Consider the following 21,515-nt stretch of genomic DNA (forward strand, 5'->3'; position numbering starts at 1 on the left):
GAGTTTGATTCAAACCAAGCCAAATTTAGTATTGATGATACTGATGTCCTTTTGAACTACTGCAGTACTACATTTTTATGGGAATGAGCAAAGCCTCAGAAGGCCTGTCTGGTGTCCTTGGCCATTTTCCATCCTGTTGCTGTAGCACCACTTCTCCTGTGTTTAATTCCTAGCCCTGGGCAGCTCACCTGGGGCAGTTTGGGAGCTGCCAAGGCAGCTCTTCACTCTGCTGTGAGAGGGAGCAAGGGGACACATCCAGTGCCTGCAGACTCGTGGGCAGGGCAGTAAAAATCAGTTCAGCCACTGGAGCAGATACTCCCAAGTGCTCCACACCATCTCTGCAGTTTAACCAGAAGCCTCTGTAGCCCTTCCCAGGAGGCTGCTGCTCTTCAGGCCCTTTCCCTAGGAGCAGCTGTACCCTGTGTGCTGGCAGTGCAGGAACTCTGCCACCCCACAGCTCTGCTCTGCAAAGGCAGATGTGCAGCTGCTCCAGAGCTGTGCAGGGTTTGCAGTGCTCAGACTGTGGTTATGGGAGCTGTGCTCTCCTCCTGGCTGTGTCTGATGCTGTCAACCTTTTGCAGGTGGGGGACATCGTGTCTGTCATCGACATGCCACCAAAGGAGCTGACCTCGTGGTGGAGAGGAAAGCACGGGTTCCAGGTAGGCAGCAGCCCAGCCATGGCAGTGGGGCTGGAGCAAAAGCAGCAGGAGCCTCAGTGCTGTGTTCCTGGAGCTCAGGGTGGCCCAGGGACAAACAGGGTGTCCCTGCCTTGGTGTCAGGGGGCTCCCCTTCTCTCTGTCCACTGGAAGTTTCCTCCCTCCCTCACCCCAGGAATGAGGGCTGGCCACGGCCTGTGATGGACAGCTGGCCTGATGGCCCTGGAAGTTTGTGCTGCACCCCCTCCAAGGCAGCTGACACTGTTACTCACATCATCCCTTTCCTTCCAGTAGCTGAAACCAGCTCAGGCAGAACAGAGAGGATTTGGAGAATTCCAGCTGAGGAAACAGTGCTGCAGACTTAGACAAGCCACCCATCCATGCCTGTGTTCAGTGTGTGCTGTCAGGGGTGCTGGTCCCTGTAAACATCACAGCACAGAGATGGAGGCTGAGCATGTCTGGGGATTGGGTACTAAACCCTGTGTGTTGAAATGGCACTGTCCTTCCAAGGAGTTTTTAACCCTTTGGATTTTGCAACTAGGAAGTGTAAAAGCTTTAAAAGTCTCTTTTAACCAAGCAAACCCCAGAGCCACTGGGGGCTGGGGGCTGACTTGTGCTGTCTCACATTTCAGTGCTTTCAGCACAGGGATTTCCATCTGCAGCTGCTGCCTGTGAGTGGGTGGGATGAGGAGTTTGCTCTGCAGAAGCTCAGGATTGGCCAGACACTTCTGTAATTTGGCATGGAAAATCTTCTCAAGGCTCCTCAGGTTTTCCCTGACAGCCCTTTCTGTGCCAGGCCAGGCTGGGGCCCTGCTGTTGTCCATGCCCAGCAGTTGGATGTCCCAGTCCCAGCTGGGTGCAGTGTGGTACACCCCTGGATGTGGATGGTGTGCTCACACCCTCCTAGTGCTGTCTGCTCAGCCATGGCATTGAGACACAGCTTGTATTGGTTTTGTGTCAGGTGAGGGAGTTCAGGTGACATCTCCTTTGTAAAGTCAGAGCAGCATGGACATGAGTACCTGCTCTGAAGTTTCCTTTGTTTCTAGAGTCAACACACTGGTACTACTTGAACAAACTGCTGCTTCTGAACTGTGCTGTGCCTTTGCTGGACTTGTGTTCTAGTGCTAGAAGCCTCAAAGCTGAATATGCTGTGCTGTCATAGAATCAGAGAATGGCTTGGGGTGGAAGGGACCTCAGACATCAGTTCCAACCCCCAATCAATTAAATGCTGTAATACTGCTTGGAATGATCAGCCTATGCCATGATTAACTTCCAACTGGATCAGTGAAGCAAAACAAATCTACTCTGTGGTCTGTGCCTGAGTGTGGGCCACTGAGTGTGGAAACCCTGTGTGGGGTGTAGATCCCATCCATTACTGGGGCTGGCTGCCATTTGGGCCAGGTTGGAGAACAGCACTGCACAGAAGGAAGGCAGCCCTTCTGCAGTTTGTCACAGCTTTGTGCCTCTGATCACAGCAGTCCTGTTGTGTTTTCCCAGCATAAAAACATGGTGATGAGCAAACTGCCAGAAATGTGTCCCTGCACAGTCAAGCTCCTGACACAACAGATATGAGCAGCTGCAGAAATTCAGCACTGTATTCTGGTTTAACAGCAAATTAGGGCTGGAATAATCTTGTGTCCTTTATGACAGGCAGGAGTGGTCACAGTGTGAGCAGGTGACAGCCAAACACACCATGGAGATGCAGCTCTGTATTCCCACAGCTCCATGAGCTGGGTTTGCTCAAAGTCTTAACCTGTGTGTCAAGTTTAAGGCTCATGAGCTCTAAATGTACTGAAAATGTACATTTGCTGATGGAATGAAGCCTTTAGATGATACAGGCAGTAAGAATTCAGAGAAAGGGAATTTATCTCTGGTGTTGCTACCCCAGACCTAGAGATGAGTTACAGGCAGAGGTGTCCTTGATGGATGCTCTAAAACAGTGTGTAGGTGAAGAATGTTGTTACAGCAAGAGGTGTAGGCACAGATGAAGCTGTGCAGCCTCTAAAGTGTTTGTTAGAGGCAAATAGTTCTGTTCCTGTTTAGGAACATTGCAGTGATAGCAATCTGTTGATCCAGTCATTTGAATTAATAAATCAACAGAGCCCCTCTTGCCAGATAGTTGTGATTCTGAGAGCAGATAAAGGAGGAGGTCCTGCCACCAAATGTTTGGACAGCTTGTCCTGTTATTTCTTGGCTTTTTGCTTTATGTTAGGGAGGAGCAGGGTTTTATCCACCAACCACAGCTTCCATTAGAAATCATGTCTTGATAGGAGGAAAGCAAGAACAGGGGAAAAAATTTCTCATTTTGCTGAAAGGGGAAAAAACTACTTCTGGACTTAAAGGAACTCCCCTGGTTTTGTGCATTTGAAGCAGCTGCTCTGTGCCTTCACTCCTGCCTGTCCTGCATCCCTTGGGACAATGGGAGGGCTGTGGTGAGGAACTGGAGGCAGCTCTGCAGATGTGAGCCAAAAACTGTCTCTGACAGGCTGCAAGCACCTGCAGCTTGGATTCAGCATGGCAGTCAGAGTGTTCCTGCAGCCAGAGCTGTCCTTCAGGGATGACTCTCTGGCTTTGTGTCCATCACACTGCCCTGGCACAGTGCCTGTGCTCTCTGCATACCTGAGCTCACCACTGCATTGCAACACACCTAATCCTGTGTGAACAAAACAACCCACCAGGCTTCTTAGCACTTGCTCTGCTTGAAGTAAAATGATTTTAAAGACCTTTTTCCTCAAGCTTTTTTCTCTTCCAATGCCCTCAGTGTGAGTCAGTGCTTTCTCTGTAAGATTGTTACCTAAATTACAGCCACCTCCACATTAACAGCCTTCAGCCCTCTTTGTTCTGCTCTGCTTTTGCTTCATGCTTTGTCTTTTCAATCAGCTCTGTGTCAGGGAGCTGAGTCACTGGGGACAGGCCCTTGTTTGATGCATAACTGCCCTTGGTTGTCCTGAATTATTCTGGTTTTTGGGAATAGTTTCCTGAGGTGGAGAGCTGCTGGAGAGGTGACAAAACCAGGGTGTGCAGCCAGGGGGGACTGGGCTGATTTCAATCCCACTGTGATTGCAGCAGCTTCAGCTGGTTGTGAGACTGCAGGTCCCAGTTGCACAGAAGCCCAGGATGGTTTGGGTTGGGAGGGAACCTTGGGGGCCATGCAGTCCCACCCCTCCCATGGGCAGGGACACCTTCCACTGTCCCAGCCCCATCCAGCCTGGCCTTGGGCACTGCCAGGGATCCAGGGGCAGCCACAGCTGCTCTGTGCCAAGGCCTGCCCACCCTCTCAGGGAAGAAGTTATTCCCAATATCCAATCTAAATCCCATCATCCCTGTGTCCTGTCCTTGTCCAAAGTCCCTCTCCAGCTCTCTGGTTTCCTGCTGGCACACCAGTCAGGAATGGATAATCAACATGTACCATCCCAAACAGACATTTCTTTTTGTGAATAAAAGAAATCAAAATAATTTGATGGCCCAGGTGTTCAACTCTCTGTAACAGGAGCTCAGGGTAAGAGGAGTAATAATCCTGTTCTTCCTGTTAGTAGTGCCCTAAAGTGCAAGAGCATCTCAGCAGGGGCTCCTTTGGGAATGAGGTGAGGCTGTCCTGCTCTCTGTGCAGTCACTTGGCAAAGACTCAGTGAAAACTCTCCTCAGGAAGGCCAAATAGGCCATAAAAAGTTGTAGTTTCCCTGTCAGGTTTTGCTAGACTCTCATCATATTTAAAAGGCAAAGAGAAAACTTTTTGACTAAAATTGAATCCACACTGTAGATTATGTCAGACCCAAAAAAGCAATCTAAATGTCTCAATGTTTCGTTTGCCATTTAAGTTGCAGGTACTTCCTCATTTGTTTGAATTCCTTTCCCATACTGAAGATTACCATTGTTACTCTGACTTTTCCCCTTAAAGCCTCTGTGCCCCCAGTTTTAGCAGCCCCTGTCCCAGAAGTGAAAAGATAAAGCTGTAGTAGGTGGTGCAGAGCAGTTCTCATGCACCAGCAGCCTGTACCTTCCTCCTCTGCTGAAGGTATATATGTGGTGATATATTTAACCTTTAGATGACCTTGCATTTATCTAAATATACACTACCCTGGCTATTCATTTTCCTGTGTTGCCAAATCCTTTAATCCTGGCTCAAGCTCTAGGAGTGCCTTGCTACATCTGTTGAGATTAACTCTTGGACTAAACTCATTTATTTATATAAAATAATGGAAAACTTCCCATAGGAGGAGAAGTATCATCTTTTAAGTGGGTGGGAATGAGGCACAAATTGTGGATTATAACTCCAACAAAGATCTCCTGGAGATGTTGCAAGAAGATAGAATAAGTCAGTGTGAAAATGTAAATAATTTCTGGCAGTGAGTTAACATGAAGGAGCCAGCACAATTCTTTGCCCCTAAAAATCCATTGTAATTATTGGTGTGAAATGACAAAAGTGATGCATGGAGAGCAGGTAGAATGTTTGATTTGGGAAGGTTCTGGGGTATCTGGAAGCGGTGACACCACCATCCTTTCATTTCTGAATTCCTGGTTAGTGTGTGGTACAGTGCATCCAGGAACAGGAGAAATACTCTGTTAACAGGCAAAGGCAAATGAGTTTTGATTTCATATCCAGCATTTGATTCAATGTTCAGCAGTGTGGGATCTGGGTTGGGTTTAGATCCAGATTTGGGTTGGTTTTGGATCCAGAATAATAGAAGGTTGGGGTCCCAGGACTTCAGGTTTCTTTACACAGACAGTGTAGGCAGTTACTGAAAATGGAAGAAACTTCATCACTCCAGCTGTGGAGTGTCCCAGATGATGTCTGGGTGGTGGGCTGAGACTTTCTCTGGATCTGTGCATTTTTCCTAATTTAAAAATTGCCTCCTGTATCTCTCACATGGGCAATGTCCAGCAGAGACTCTCAGCCACAGTGAAGTGTTAAAGTTCAGTCTGGGGAAGAGAAGAGAAGGTTGTGTGGAGACCTCAGGGCCCCTTCAGTGTCTGGGTGGGCTACAAGGAATGTAGGGAGGGACTTTGCATTAGGAACTGATGTGACTGGACACAGGGGAATGGTTCAAAACGAAAAAAGGGAAATTTAGGTTGGATGTAAGGAGGAAATTCCTCCCTGGGAGGGTGGGCAGGCCCTGGCACAGGATGCCCAGAGCAGCTGTGGCTGCCCCTGGGTCCCTGGCAGTGCCCAAGGCCAGGCTGGACACTGGGGCTTGGGGTAACCTGGGACAGTGGGAGGTGTCCCTGGCCTTGGCCAGGATCTTTAGGGATGATCCCCAAGGTCCCTTGCAACCCAGCCCATCCTGGGATTCCATGATGTAAACCCATGAACTGTATTTTGTTTAAACAGCAGCACTTCAATGTCCATGGCACAGCCTGTTGGCATCTCCCAGCAGAGCAGGGCCCTGAGCCAGGAGCTGCCAGAGGAGGGGCCTCTCTGTGATGCTGCTCTTCATGATCCTTTTCTTGTGTTAATGGGCACATTTCTGTCTATAAACTGCACAAAAATCCCCACTGTGTTCCATAACTCCAGGATCCCATGTCCTTGCAGAGCTGGCACACCCAGCTGAGGCAGGGGCTGGTGCAGCCATGCCTGGTGTTGGATTTTGGGTGGGTTCTGTGAGTGTCCTGTGATGCCCAGGCCAGTCCCAGTTACAGCAACCCCAGCTCAGAGCCCGAGGGCTGCTCCTGCAGGCTCTGCCCTGAGCTCAGAGTTCTGACAACAGTTTATTTCAATAATTGGAAAAATTTCACATTGTGTGCTGGGTGACAGCTCGTCCTTGTGCCTGGGCAGGGCACTGCCCTGCTGGATGTTGGCCTGTGGGAAGAGGAAGGTGTGGGCTCTGGAAACTCTTGCTTCCTTTGGGGAATTTGGAATGACTTCAGTCTGGACACCCCACACATGACACTGCCACCAAACTGGGGGGAGGTTGATGGGTGAAAATCAGCTTGGAGTAGGAAGGAGATCAACCTTGCTCCATGGAGACAAAAAGGGAATTGTGTAAGATGAATGAATAGAGGAGGGAATGTCTGCCAGGCTTGGTGCTGGCTGCCCCTGTGCCTGCAGAGGATTTCATGGATGTGCCAACATGACTGGCACAGTCCTGCCTCGGTTCTGCTCACATGAGCTTGGGGCCATCCTCTGGCTCTTTCCCTCATGTTCCTGTGGTGTTTGAGCAGACTTGGTGCTCCCAGCTGTCCCAGTCACAGCCTGGCAGTGGGACAGGGAATCTGCCCTGCCTCAGGAGAGAGTCTGGGGAGGTGCTGGTGCCTGAGCTCCATCTCACAATACAGGAGCTGTGCTGGGTGAGCAACACAGAGAAAAGGTGGGGAAAGATGCACCATGGATTAGTTACCAAAGGTCTGCTCTGGTCTGACTTTCACCTGGGTAAGAAGTAAGTAAGAAGTAAGTAAGAAGTAAGTAAGAAGTAAGTAAGAAGTAAGTAAGAAGTAAGTAAGAAGTAAGTAAGAAGTAAGTAAGAAGTAAGTAAGAAGTAAGTAAGAAGTAAGTAAGAAGTAAGTAAGAAGTAAGTAAGAAGTAAGTAAGAAGTAAGTAAGAAGTAAGTAAGAAGTAAGTAAGAAGTAAGTAAGAAGTAAGTAAGAAGTAAGTAAGAAGTAAGTAAGAAGTAAGTAAGAAGTAAGTAAGAAGTAAGTAAGAAGTAAGTAAGAAGTAAGTAAGAAGTAAGTAAGAAGTAAGTAAGAAGTAAGTAAGAAGTAAGTAAGAAGTAAGTAAGAAGTAAGTAAGAAGTAAGTAAGAAGTAAGTAAGAAGTAAGTAAGAAGTAAGTAAGAAGTAAGTAAGAAGTAAGTAAGAAGTAAGTAAGAAGTAAGTAAGAAGTAAGTAAGAAGTAAGTAAGAAGTAAGTAAGAAGTAAGTAAGAAGTAAGTAAGAAGTAAGTAAGAAGTAAGTAAGAAGTAAGTAAGAAGTAAGTAAGAAGTAAGTAAGAAGTAAGTAAGAAGTAAGTAAGAAGTAAGTAAGAAGTAAGTAAGAAGTAAGTAAGAAGTAAGTAAGAAGTAAGTAAGAAGTAAGTAAGAAGTAAGTAAGAAGTAAGTAAGAAGTAAGTAAGAAGTAAGTAAGAAGTAAGTAAGAAGTAAGTAAGAAGTAAGTAAGAAGTAAGTAAGAAGTAAGTAAGAAGTAAGTAAGAAGTAAGTAAGAAGTAAGTAAGAAGTAAGTAAGAAGTAAGAGAGTAAGAAGAAGTAAGAAGAAGTAAGAAGAAGTAAGAAGTAAGTAAGAAGTATGAGAGTAAGAAGAAAGTTGCTGGGAAATAAGAGAGAAGGTGGGGATGCAGGGAAGTGCTGAATTTCTCTCTGGTCACAGCTTAACCTGAATCTTCAAACAGGGAAAGGGAAATAATTTCACTTCTCCCCAGATACAGCAGCCCCTCTTGAGTGGTATGGTGTCACAGACATCTTTTCATTAAAATCCTTTTGTTAAGATTTTTCCTGCTGAAGCTGAGAAGTTTCAGCAACAAAGTGTAAACAATGGTTATCTGCTGCTGTGGAATGCAGCAGGTGCATCTGTGATTGGCCCATGTTAGATGTGTATAGTTAATGGCCAATCAAAGACCGAGCTCTCTCTGGGACAGAATCAGAGAGAGCTTCTTTGTTATTGATTCCTTTTCTATTCTTAGCTTAGCTAGCTGTCTGAGAACTTTTCATTCTATTTCTTTTTAGTATAGTCATAATGTAATATATATCATAAATTAATAAATCAAGCCTTCTGAACATGAGGTCAACATTCTCGCCTCTCTCTTCATCCTGCAACCCTTGTGACCACTGTCACAGTGTGGGAATTGTGCAGGCACATCCTATTCCAAGAACACACTAGGATCCTCCCCACAGCCTTTAACCCTTGGGCTGGTTTAGAGGGGCTTTCCAGCCTTTCTGCCTTGAAGGGTTGCAGGCAGAAATGCTGAGTTAAAGGGCAGTGCAGGGACAGTGCAAATTAGCATTCAAAGTTAATCACTCCAGGCCCCTGCAGTGCCTGGGGCTCTCAGACTGTTCAGAGCAGAGCCTGCAGTTGTCAATGCCTGCTGGTCATTTGATGCTGGATAATGTCAGGGGGCATCATCCAGGGGGAGTTGAGGGGAGATATTGGTTTGTTGTTATTATATTTCTGGAGTCCCATACTGTCACAATCATATTTCTAAAGTCCCGTACCTTCTCAGTAACATTTCTCAGGGGCAGTTCTTCCCAGCACAGACTTCTCCTTGTAGCTGCTTCTTAGTCAGGGCTCCTTCCAGGCTCTCCCTGACTGGCCAAGCCCAGCCCCTTTTATCCCAGTTACCTTCACTAGCCACAGCTGCAGCCCAATGAAGGCCATCACAGCTGCAGCCCATCAAGAACAACCGGGGCTTATCAGGGCAAGGCCTATACACAGATATTCAAATGCAATACACATATTTTACTAGGACTCCTACTGTATTGGTTGAACACTTCAGATCATAACACTCCATTTCCTCCTTGTGTTTTACTCCAGGTTGGATTCTTTCCCAGTGAGTGTGTAGAACTCATCAACGACAAAGTCCCTCAGTCCGTGACCAACTCAGTGCCAAAACCAGGTGTGTAATCAGCTTTTCTTCATGCAGTGAACTGGACTGGAGTTGTCTTTGTGTGTTCTGTGTTTAATACCTCCTTCACACGTGTCATGAATGTTGATCACCCCCTGCACATCCTCCTGCCCCTCTGTGTGTTGGTGACCCACACGTTGCCCCTCTCTGGGAGCTCCCACTGTTGGATGTCCTTCACCTGCTGCTCAGACCTGGAGCAGTGTCCCCTCCTGCCTGACTTGAAGGATTTAAGCCTGTCAGAATTTCAAGATACTTTGAGCAGTCTGTAAAGAGAGATTCCATGAAGCATCCCAGTTCTGGGTGATGAAGGGAGTGTTGCATGTCAGGGTGTTTTATACAGAACACAGATGAGCAGGAGTGTTTGTGCTGATCAGATAGAATAGATCACCTTGGTACTGGAAGGTTCTTTCTGCTTGAGGATAAATGGAGGAAGTTGGATATTACAGAAGTGGGATGCTGGTTGCTTGTGCTCTGGGTACATGGCTCCATCTGCTTCCTCCTGCCTTCTGGGCAGTTCTGTGTTGTAGCAAAAACAGGCAAATTAATCCAAAGTTCTGCTGAAGGAAGGAATAATAAATAGAGAATGGGATTTTGGATCTGACTCTACTGTCAACCTTCCTGTCCTTTCAGTGTGTTCTGGAAGTGATTGGCATTAGGTGTGCTGGCATAACTGAGATCTCTGTAAAATTTACTGGTGGGGAAGCTGAAATTTTTAAAAAAATATCTCCATATTCATATAGGTAAAGATATTTCTATATGTCTTTAGTGTTGAGGAGTTTCAATGTGCTGTTCTTTCTTAGGATGTTAAGCAGCTGGGAAGGGAAGTTGGTGTTGAACTGGTGTTCTTCTCATTCCTCTTCTTTATTTTAATGATGTTCCTTATCTTGGCAGATTGCTGACTTGATACTTTTAAACAAATAGATGCAATTCAAAAGCTTGACATTTGCCAAGGGAAATATCAGCATTTATCAGCTCAGAGCTCTGGGGTTTGGTGAAAGCCATGGATACCCAAGCTGTGAGTGCTCTGCAGTGATCTGTGTGCTGTGGAGAGCTGCAGGTTGGGGCAGGGCTGTCCTCAGCCATGGGCACTGCCAGCCTCTGACACTCCTGGGAATGGGATTTGGAATCAGAGGCACAGAGATGGGCATTCCCTGGATCCAGGACCTGCCTGTGCTCCATCAGCTAAAACAGGAAAGGCAACTTGCAGCCTGAACACAAGCAAGTGTTTATTGTTAAACGTGACTCAGGCCACTCAGTGTGCTGAGCTGTGGGGAGCAGGGTCTGCTTTGCTGGGAGATAATGGAGCAGAATGGATGAGGGGATTCTGTTTGGCTTCAACACCACCATGGGGGGTGGATTTCCCCCTTCAGCCCTGGGAAATGTTTGGTACGAAGCTGGCACCCCAAGTCCATGTATCATGAAAAGCAATAAGTTGGAAGATATTGCCAAGTCACAGAGGTGTCCCCTGACCTTCCCTGATAGTTGTTCCATGGGTACATCAAAAGGTTCCTCTAGGAGAGCTCTAAGGAGCTGTGAGATATAAGGAATGCTGCAGCTGATTCTGTCACCCTGCACACACAGGTCCTGGTGCCACTCCTTGGCTGCATTCTCTGTGCACCTTGGGAAGTGACAGCACCTGAGTGAGGCTGGGAGGAGCCTGGAATTCCTTCCTTGGATGCTGCAAAGCTGCTGGGAGAGGAGCAGGGAGGAGGCTCCTGTAGTTAGGGAATGGTGGATGTGGTGCTGGAGGACTCCAGAACTCCTTGGCTGGATGGAAATGCTGTGTGAGATGGGTGAGAGGAGGAAGGCAGGAGGGAATTCCAGGTGCAGGTGTGCCAGCACAGCCCAGGGAGCTGGCAGGGGGCACCCTGCAGGGATGGCAATGGCACTGCTGGGACAATGCACTTTGCTCACCCATATTCCTGCATTTTGTGTTTGCCAGTCCACACATTATGCACACAGGGTATTGCTCATGCACTTAAATACCCACATTAATTACTTTTCTCCCTGTACCTGTGTCCCCAAGGACCAGAGACTTTCCTAAAAGTCTCACATGGAGCTGTTGTCCTCACTTGACATTAGTAGGGTATTTCATCTTGAATTAATGTGAAGTTTTAGATTTGGCCTTGACGAGCTGCACTTCTCAACAGGCCAACTTTGATTTCTTTAATCAAAATGTGATGTGTGGAGCATCCAGGACATTGTGTATGTGCAGAGTAAAGCTCTTTGCCACGAAGGAGTTTCCAAACACAGAACTCCTCGTGCTGCTTAATTGTCCCTGGATCTGGCTAGGCTGAGAAACTTAATGAAAAGCAGATGGAACTTCCTGCCCTGGGTTTCTATTATTATTTATAATTAGAGGGTTTGATGTGCACAGGGGATGGGGACAGCATTTTAATGGAGCCATAAAATATTGCAGTGGTCTTTAATGCAGGGCAGTGACTGCAGATCCATGGAGATGAAACACAGGGAAGGGCAGAGGAGGGTTGGGTTTGAGGGCAAACTCTGCTTTTGGAAACAACATTTTCATGGGCTGTGGCAGGATGGGCTTTGTACCAGCAGCAATGGAGCCAGGGCCTGGGGTGAGTGATGGAAAATGGGAAAATATAAGAAAAACAGAAAAACCATACAGAGAACTGGCTTTTTATTCTGTTCTGAACAGAGTCATGTGAAAGAACACCAGTTTTGCCCCAAGTCACCTCTCAAATATATTGGCAATAAAGTTTGGAGTCAGGAGAGGAAAGGTACCTGTTGAGAGGCATTTTCCCTCCACTTTTGGACTAAGTCTGTGCCCTCTTTTTTTCATCTTCAGTCCTGTAGGAAAATGCTTTTTTTCCCCCAGCTGGGATGCAAATGCTTTCCTGACTGTTTCTATTTATGTAAAAAAAAACCTGTGAAGATCTAGGAAGGTTCTGTGAGCTCATAAAATCCCACATTTCTTGAGCATATTCCTTTTCTCTAAATTCTCCCGGTATTCTTAGTGGGATACAATACACTAATGATAATTTTTTAGCCTAAAATATTCTATTGGTTTGATATCTACTCTTTCATAGTTAATATTATCAATTTAGCTGAATTTCAATGCCACAATAAATGGAATCAGCTTATATTCATGAGCATTTTTAGAGATCCAGGATAAAGGCTGCATTTGAATTTCAGATCTTCAGGGAGAAGTGAATCTTTTAAATATTCAGTGCTGCTCAGAAGGAAAAGTGTGAATAGCTGCTCTGGATTTTCCTTCTAAGTGAACATTTGTGAAGTGCCTGAACTTTGTGCTGTGTTGACTCTTCTTGTCCCCCTCTGTCCATCTCTTTTTTTGGGAACAGTGTGTTTGTGTCCATGTGTGCTCGTGCTGTCCCCACTCCTCAGTCACAGTCAGTGTCTCAGCTCTCTCTTTCAGTCCCTTTCTCCCTCACAATTCTGGATATTCCTAGTTTAGCAGTATTTGAACCCATATCTCACACCTTACCTCATTCCTGCAGTTTGTTTTTGTCTTTTCCTAACAAGCAGCATCTTCCTGTGACCCAGCTTCACTGCAGTGGCCTTGGCAGGGTCACTCTGGGGAAGGCTTTAGATTTGCTCTTTGCTGGGGAGCAGCTGCTTTCAGTGGGGAAACACAGAATTAAGAAAAGAGGGACAATTAGAGCTGAAGAGAACAAATGGGGGTAAGAACGTAATATTTCACTTTTTTTTCCTCCCCCCAAAATAAGCATTTTTAAAGCCTCAGGGGTCATTCTCACAAATAATGTAAAACCCAGCAGCTCTGCCCAACTTTATGGAGGAATTTTCAACTTCCTGTCTCGTCCATTTAATTTATGTTTGAGAGGTGAAGGTGCTCTTACGGGACACAACATTACAAGGTCCCCTGTCAGTATTACAGGCTGCTGTGAATGACTAATTTTCTTTTTGAAACATCAATAACAGATTGATCTGCACACCCAATGCAAATAATCCACTGAATTTTAGGAGGATTGAAATTTAGCTCTGGATCTGCCCCCACCTCCTGCAGGCTCTGGTCAATGCTGGAGAAATTAATTTTAACTGCAAAAATGCAAATTGAGACACATTCACTGAGCTGTTGTAATCACAACAAGGCCATACCTGGTTTGAAACAGGTTCATTTCTAATCCCTGGATAAAAGAGATTGTGGTCAATATTTATTTTAGTAGAAATTAGAAAGGAGAAAGTGCAAATAGAGCCTAAATTCTGCAGATGCCCAGGCTGAGCAGCCATTTGACACTGATAAGAGCATCATGTCTTAATTAGTGCTTTTATAAAGAAAACAGGGGAAGTGAAAGTGTACATAATCAGTACCAGTCTTGTTAACCTGAAGTAAACAAAGGAGTTGTTAGGTGTTCATGCCACTGTCTCGTTAAAGCTGAATTAAATGGAAAAGTGCTGAGCCAAGGCAGATCTGCATTTGCAGGGGGGGGCAGAGAGGGGATGAGCACCCAGAGCTGCCCTGCTGGAGCTGCTGATGAAACAGGAGCTGCTTCCAGCCCTGCCAGGCCCCAGGACCAAAATCCTGCAGGGAATCCTGGTCCCTTGGGCATGGGGAGAGTGCAAACTGCCTCCAGGAGAGTCCCTGTCCATGTCTGTGAGGGGCTGCAGGATCTCCCCAGCTCTGAGAGCCACCAGCACCCAGCCAGCAGCTCCAGCTGCTCCAGCAGGTTCCAGCAGCTCCAGCAGCTCCAGCAGGTTCCAGCAGCTCCAGCAGGTTCCAGCAGGTTCCAGCTGCTCCAGCAGGTTCCAGCTGCTCCAGCAGCTCCAGCAGCTCCAGCAGGTTCCAGCAGCTCCAGCAGGTTCCAGCAGCTCCAGCAGCTCCAGCAGGTTCCAGCAGCTCCAGCAGGTTCCAGCAGCTCCAGGAGCTCCAGCAGCTCCAGCTGCTCCAGCAGGTTCCAGCAGCTCCAGCTGCTCCAGCAGGTTCCAGCTGCTCCAGCAGCTCCAGCAGGTTCCAGCAGCTCCAGCAGGTTCCAGCTGCTCCAGCAGGTTCCAGCTGCTCCAGCTGCTCCAGCAGGTCTGTGCCTGCTCGTGGGGTCCCTGGGCTGGAGGAGTCCCAGCAGTGCCACGTTCACCTCCCTGTCCCCAAGTGCCACATCCCACGCTTCTCCTTCCCTCCAGGACATGAGTGTGGGGCTGGGGCAGAGCTGGGCCTGCCTCCTCTGCAGTGCAGGATTTTCAGGAGGAGCACAGCAGCACAACACAGCTCTGAGACAATTATTCTGCTTTTTTGCACAGGATTAAGAGTAAGAACAGCTTCTGCTTTAGTACCAGGAGAGAAGAAGGAAAATTCAGTATATAACAAAATTCAGTATATAACAAACCATGTGCTGTTTGGCAGGACTGGGATGGGCCTTGTGCTGAAAGGTCAAACATGCAAAATGTTGGGGTGTTTTCTGAGCTGGGACACAGGGTGGGAATTCCTGGATCCTCTGAATTTCCCAGGTGTTTAGCACCAAACAACTAGAAGGATTGGGTGTGTTGTATTGTGCTATTGATAGCCCAGCTGAGCTGTGTATGAAATGAGCCCATTTGCAGTGCAAGCATATTTTAACCAGCTGCTTTTTGTTTTTGTTTTGCTTTTTTCCTTTTTTTTTTTTTATTTCTCCCTTCCCAGTCTCCCCTGCCCATGGAGCCCGTCCAGCGTCCTGGAGCTACTTCCCCCCTTGTATGGCTTCATTTATTCCTTTGTCTTTCTTTCATTCTTGCCTTGTTTCTCTATCTCCTTTTTCTTTCCTTCTTCTTCTGTACATGCAGGTCAGTAGCACTGATGCCCTGAAGGACATTTAGGGGAAACCAAAACAAATCTTTGTTCTAAGGTGCTTTTTAAAAAGATATTGGGACATAAAATAATACAGCAGGGAAAGAGCAAAGCTGGTTATAGCTCTTTTCTGGGGGTGATAGAATCATTTTGAATCCATAAAAAGATTGAAAATATTAAAAAGAAAGAAATTAAGTGTCACACAACCAAGTATGAATGTCAGTGTGAAAGAAACAGAAGATAAAAATGGATGATGGGGAGGAATTAAACACAGTTATTGAAGTTTGTTAGAACATGGCAACCTTCAGAAGCCAATTTTATTTTTTTTAAATGAGGGAATGGTGTTTGTGCTTAACATCTGACAATGCCCAAAGTGAACTAATATGTGGCTTGTTTATTCATAGTCCTGCTTCACGTTGCTGTGGTCTTTTTTAGATCCTGCTAGTGCTGATCTGAACGTCACAGCAATAACCTGGTGTCAGTCAAACCTGGGATTGGTCATGTGGATTTGTCATTTTTACAGCAAATGCCTCACTTGCACAAATCAGCTCCCCCTGGGATGTTGTTTGGATTCCCTAAGTCAGTCTGAAAACTCAATATGCAAATACTGTAAAGAGACAATTATAAAATATAGAATATTGATGGAAATGGGCACAGATACATCCTTTGCCCAGCCACCACTGCCAGCCTGTGCTGCTGTCCCTGGGGAGGGGGAACAGGCACGGCTCCCATTCCCAGGGCTCCTCCAGCACAGGAAAACCTGCTCCTGCTGGGGAGGGTTGGTTTCCTGAGCACCTTCCTGAGCACCTCCAACACCTCCAGACCCTGCAGGCACAAGGAGTGTCCAGAGGGGGAGAGCAGGGGCTGTGTATTGACAAATATTGACATATTTGGGATATGCCATTGAGAGTGAGGTGAGGCTTCTTGCACTGCCCATGTCCAAACCCACAGGAGCCAGGGAATACTGAAACTGGGATGGAGGCTTTAAGAATGAGGGCAGAATTTATTGCTGTGACTGGCCACGTCCAGTGATAAATAATCTGACAGAAAATTTGGGAGGAATCAGAATAGTGAATCTTGTGAGATCCAGGGAGTTCCCTTTGGGCACACAAATATGGAGAAAAGATTTTTCTTCATGTTTTTCCATTTGTACAGTCAAGTTCCTTGGATCCCTGAGCCCTTCAGAGATGCAATTCCTGCCAAGGATCAGCAGCAGTTAAGTTGAGATAACACAGGGAGGTTTTAGCCTGTCTGTTTTTTCAGGCAGACTTTTTTATTAGGTTTTTAACACAAAAAAAAAAAAAAAAAAAAAGGAATGGCCACATTTCTGGTTATTTAATGCCAGTGGTCAGTGTGGAGTTCCCCTCCTCTCTCAGCTGTGAGAAGGAAGCTTCTGACAACAGAGCAGCTCTAATATTTCTGCTCAAAGCTATGAGGCTCATAGTGGTTCTGCTTGTTTTTCCTGTGAAATTAATTCCTTGTGACAGCCCTGTCCCTCTGTGAGTCACAGAATTGCCACAGAGATGACAAACTTGGCTGTGGCTGCTCTGAGAGCACCACTGCAGAGCTGGGGAACCACATCCTCCCCTGGATGAGCACTCCTGGGCTCTGGGGCTGTTTTAAATTATTTCTGCGTGCCACAGAGCATGGCTTCCACTACCAGGAATTTAGAGATATTTGTAGTTTTAGGTATGGGGGATTTGAGGTCCTGTTCAAGCTTTGCTGGGGCAAGGGGGAAGTTCCTTTCTGGGCTCATTTAGGCACTGAAGTTCTTTTTTGGGCTCAGATAAATGAGCTGAGCTCTGGACAGGGAGGCAGGGGCTGGAGAGGGTTTTGTAACTGGGACAAAATGCCCCTGACCACAAGCCCAAAATCTTCAGGCTCCCAGCCACAGCAAAGGCTGTTCCTCTGCAAGCTGTGCTGTGGTAAAAATCACTGATTTCTCCTCCAGCTTTTGCCAACATAAACTGACATATATTTTATATAATTTTTAGTACTCTTAACAGTGAAAACTCTGCTTAGGGTGGTCTGTGCACAGCATCTCAGAATCCCAGACTGGTATGGGTTGGAAGAGAGCCTAAAGATCATCTGGTTCTACCTGCTGCCTTGGGCAGGGACTGGAATTGGAATTGAAACTGGCCTGCACACACTGTGCTCAGTGCTGAGCCAGCTCCAAGCCCAGTTGTTCAGGCCCCAGCAGCACCCACTCCATGCCCAGCTCAGTTTTCCAGGGATTTGGGTGTTCTCTCAGCTTAGTTCAGCTCTGCCCATGGTTTTTGCTGTTCACTCTGTGAGCTCAGTGGATCAGCTCCCTCACACTGTCTGCTCCTGCTGGCACACAGACGTTGATGGGCAGGAACAGTTCAGGCCTAGAACAGCCCAGAGCAGCTCAGCTCTGCATGCCCAGCACTGAACTCTGCATTTCTCCAGCTCTGTCTCTCTAATTGCTGTCTCTCCACGCTGAATTGTTGGTCTCCTGCAGTCCCCTCTAGGAGATTGTTAACCTTGTCCTCTCTCCTGCCTTCTGTCTGTCCCTGTGCCCCCTCCCTGATTATCAGATTTGGAGATGGATAGTGTAAAGCCAGGCTCTGCATTTGTTACCGAGGCTCTGAACCAGTCCCACCTGAGCTCAGGTAGAGCCTGTTCTGTGCCATCACTGTCTGTCCTAACCACCTCTAACCCCGTGTGTGGTAGCAATAACCACTCACTAACACCTAGGCTTGCTGGCAAAACCTAGCTGTAGTGTAATAAGTAGTGAAATAGAGATTTATTCATTTCTTTTTTATATTAAAAACTGTTGGGTAGAAAAGCCAGTGCCTGGTTCTGAGAACCATCTTCTGAGGGGCAGATTGTCTGCATGTGATCTCCAGACCCAGTGAGTGAATCCAGATCTTAAGGTGCTGCTCAGCACACCTGGGCCTTGCCTTGTGCACACTCTGCAGTATCAGCAGCCATGTGGCTGTTAAGCTGTGTATCAGAAATCAGCTTCTTCTCTCCCCCAGCTGCTGCATTTCTAAATATAAAGTGTTCTTCTTTTCCCAGGCTTTCAATTGTGCCTCACTATCCAAAGAGTCTGCCAAACCCTCTGTGACCATGGTCTGGAGGGAAGACCTTACTTGAATAAGAGAGGGAAGAAATGTGGTTAAATACATGGTTTTATGGCAATAGAAACAACCCTCCTGTGTGCACAGTGCACTGTGAGAGCAGAAAACAACTGTGTTGTGTTGGCATTGCCATGACAACATGGCTGTCTCTTGGCAGAACTGGCACTAGGTGAAATTAAAGTGTTCCAGTGGAACTGAGGAGCTGAGATGTGTCCCTGGTACATTTTATGTAATTAAACATTTGATCCTCAGTTATTGAAAGGTATTTGACAACAGACATTCCCATTTATTTGCTTGTTGTGTCAAATCATACCTGGACTTCTGTTTCCCTGGATCTCAGAAGTGCCTGGAAACAGACTGCAGGTGGGATTTCAGGAGAGCAGGGCAGCAATGTGTGGGAGCTTCATTTCCAGGCAGGGCTTGGCACCAAGGCAAATGGCAGAGTTCTTGCCCAGGCTTCAGACAACGTTGTTCCCTGTGTCCCTCTGTTTCACCCAGTCCCTTGGGGTTGGGGTTGAATGAAGAGGTCATCCCAGGGTGAAGAGGTTATTATTGGATAATTGATATCAAAGCAATGCTGATAAATACAGCCAGTCAAAGCTCATTTCAGTCCTGCTATCCACAAAACCATGGAATCATGGAATCCCCTGAGCAGGACTCACAAGGATCATCCAGTTCCACTCCTGGCCCCAGCAATCCCACCCTGTGCCTGAGAGCATTCTGCAAACACTCCTGGAGCTCTGGCAGCCTCGGGGCTGTGACCATTCTGGGCAGAGGAGGAACCTTTCCTGATACCCAACAGCACTGACAGAACATTTCAGTTTATGAAGGAGCCAGTGCTGGTGCAATTCAGTGACTGAAGTGCTTGGTAAGTGCCAGGCCTCTCTTCTAATTGTATTTGAATTGATTGCAATTCTTCTTGTGGTTTAGGTGTAAAGCTCTGCAGTCCTTGTCTGGATGCCCATTGTTCCTTCTCCAGTCATCAGAGGAGGATTTATTTTTAAACTAGGATTTAGGGCTTTATTTCACTCCCATCAGAAGTGCTGAAAGCTTGCTTTAAAAAAATATTATTTTGCTGGTAGTGTGGATCTTGGATACATTAGGAATGTCAACCTTCACCTTCAATAATTGTGTTGTTTTGCTAGATTTCAGTGCATTGAGTTCTGAGAAGTGCTTATTTACCCTGAATTGCTCCAGTAATTACCTGTTTCAGGAGAAGGGGATTTATTGCAGGGTCTGCTCTGGACTAGAAGACTGTTTAGTCCTTTTAGGTCTGTACTGCAGATCAGAACTGCAGCAGCATTTTCCTGAGCTTTTAATTTTATTTCTCTTTCTCTTTGCCATCCTTCCCTTGCTTTAAGTGATTTGTCTTTTGTTCCTTCCCATTTTTTGGCAGAAAGGGATGAGAGCTGTGGGCTGATCTGTGGAAGTGCTGCTAAATACAGGATTCATCTGGTCCTCTATGAAATTTTACACCATAAAATCTGAGATCCTGCTGGAAAAGTAGGAGTTGGAGAGAACAGCTTCCTGAGCCTGTGTGCTGGGAACAGACATGGCAAAAATTCAGTGTTCCCTGGGCAGGCAGGAATTGGATGGAGGAGAATCCCAAAAGCAGCAGCAGCAGCTCAGTCCTGCCTGGCATGAGGAGTTGCTCACAGCCCTCTCTGGGGGACTGCATTTGGAGAAAGTCCTGCTGTGCTTCACCCAGCCAGGCAGCAGCCCTGTGTGGTTCTGCTGTTCCAGCAGTAGTTTGGGAGAAGGAACCAGCAGGGCTCTGGGTGTGGGGCTGCTGCTGCACTCCCTTTCCCCACAGGGCCCAGGATGCTCTTGGCATTCCCAGTCGTGGGCTGAAACTGTCAGTGATCTTCTAACCATCCCATTTCCCTTTTGCAAGAGGCCAGGGCTTGGATGTTCCTCTAGACCTGCATGGAAATCCAGCTGAGGGTTCTCCACAGTGTCCCATGGTAGGAGTTGCAGGCACACAGGATGGCAGGGGATGGCACTTTGGGGAGTGCTTCACCAAACTGGGACAGGTGGTGGATTTACAAGGAGCAGGTTTTAGAGTTAAAAAGTGTCAAATATTCTTTCTACACCCCCTGCCTATGGGGACATGTTTTTATTTGTAACTTGCTTTTGCCTTTTGCCTTTAGTGGCAAATCTGAAACACTTAGCCTAAACAAAATCTCTAAACCTTGGCTAACTCCTAAGTGAGAGATGAGCAGGAATTGTACTTCACAAAGTTCCTAAGGATGCAGAGCACTAGGGAGTTCATGTATTTCTTCTTTCTCCATAATCCTTTAATCCTTTAACAGTGCAGATGTTTCTGACAATGGCAGTGAGAGCCAGGAGTGCACTTTGGCAGTGCTTCAGGAGCACCCCTGGCTCTTCCTTGCCCCCACATTGAGGAGTTTTAGGTGATTTTCATGCAGTATTTGCAGTGAGAACAAATCCATGTTTCTGTGACATTTCCTGGGTGCTATGGAAACTGTCTGGGTGGTTCTCAGCAAGTTCTGAGTGAGTTGGTTGACATTTTCTTCAAGAGGCTTGGATTTGAAAGGCTGGAGTAGAAGAGCAGGATTTGGGGATGAGTGTTCTGTCTGGAGGGCACAGGGGAAGCTGGGGCAGGAGATCCATCCTTTGGAGACAAGCTGCACTGAAACAAAAGGGACCCTGAGGCTCAGGGACCCAGGAGCAGGAGGAAGGGACCCTTTGGTCCTGCTGCTTCACTCATATCTTCTTTTCTTTTTTAGCTGAACTCAAAGAGAGTTTTCTAATCTATGAAAGCCTTTCTGGAGCCCTCCCAGCCCCGAGGGAGTGGATCCTGTGTCCCCTCAGAAAGTACCATGAGTGCAAAGCCAGTGGTCCCAGGGCAGTTGGTGGACACCAGTGTTGTCCTGTGGGACCACCAGGTGCAGGCTGAGTCTGGGGATGCTCCAGGGACCTTCTGCCTTCTCTGAACAATCCCACTGAGGCAAAGGTGGAGGTGTCAGTGAACCAGCCTCTGTGTCCAGCCCCCAAATTTGCATTCAGGTTTTTCCCTGGCATAGCTGAGTCACCTGGAAGTAGGGAAAATATCTCACACAGAGCTGGCACAAAAAACCCCATCCCTGCCCACCCCAACCCCCTGCCAGGGTCCAGGCTCCTGGCCTAGGAGCCCTTTAGCGGCTTGGAGGAGCAAGGGGAGCAGCAGAGCTCTGCCAATTGAGGAGCATCCTCTGCTCCATGCCAGCATATCCTACATCCCCACTGGGAGGCACTACTGGTGTAATTACAGTGCTGGAAATCAGCCTCCAGGCACAGGGAAATGCCTGGAACACAGGTAGAGGGAAGAGCCAGATTCATTCCTGTGTTCCCTATCGGGCAGTTTGTCCTTGTGTGTGGTCACTGAGGCTTTGGAAAGAAGCTCAGCCCATAAACAGCAGCTTCAGGCATCTCACACTTTGACAGA

The 21,515-nt window shown here is 47.0% G+C and overlaps 1 protein-coding gene across 1 annotated transcript in view; it reads left to right on the plus strand.

Moving 5' to 3' along the window:
- The window catches only part of ARHGAP32 (Rho GTPase activating protein 32), a 153,132-nt gene that overhangs the window by 77,104 nt on the left and 54,513 nt on the right, over nt 1-21,515 (plus strand). The window contains exons 9-10 of the mRNA XM_059488375.1: nt 582-659; nt 9,112-9,193. Coding sequence (XP_059344358.1) covers nt 582-659; nt 9,112-9,193 — 160 coding nt within the window. The remainder of the gene's footprint in view (nt 1-581; nt 660-9,111; nt 9,194-21,515) is intronic.

Source organism: Ammospiza nelsoni, chromosome 24, assembly GCF_027579445.1.
Source record: "Ammospiza nelsoni isolate bAmmNel1 chromosome 24, bAmmNel1.pri, whole genome shotgun sequence".
Taxonomy (NCBI): domain Eukaryota; kingdom Metazoa; phylum Chordata; class Aves; order Passeriformes; family Passerellidae; genus Ammospiza; species Ammospiza nelsoni.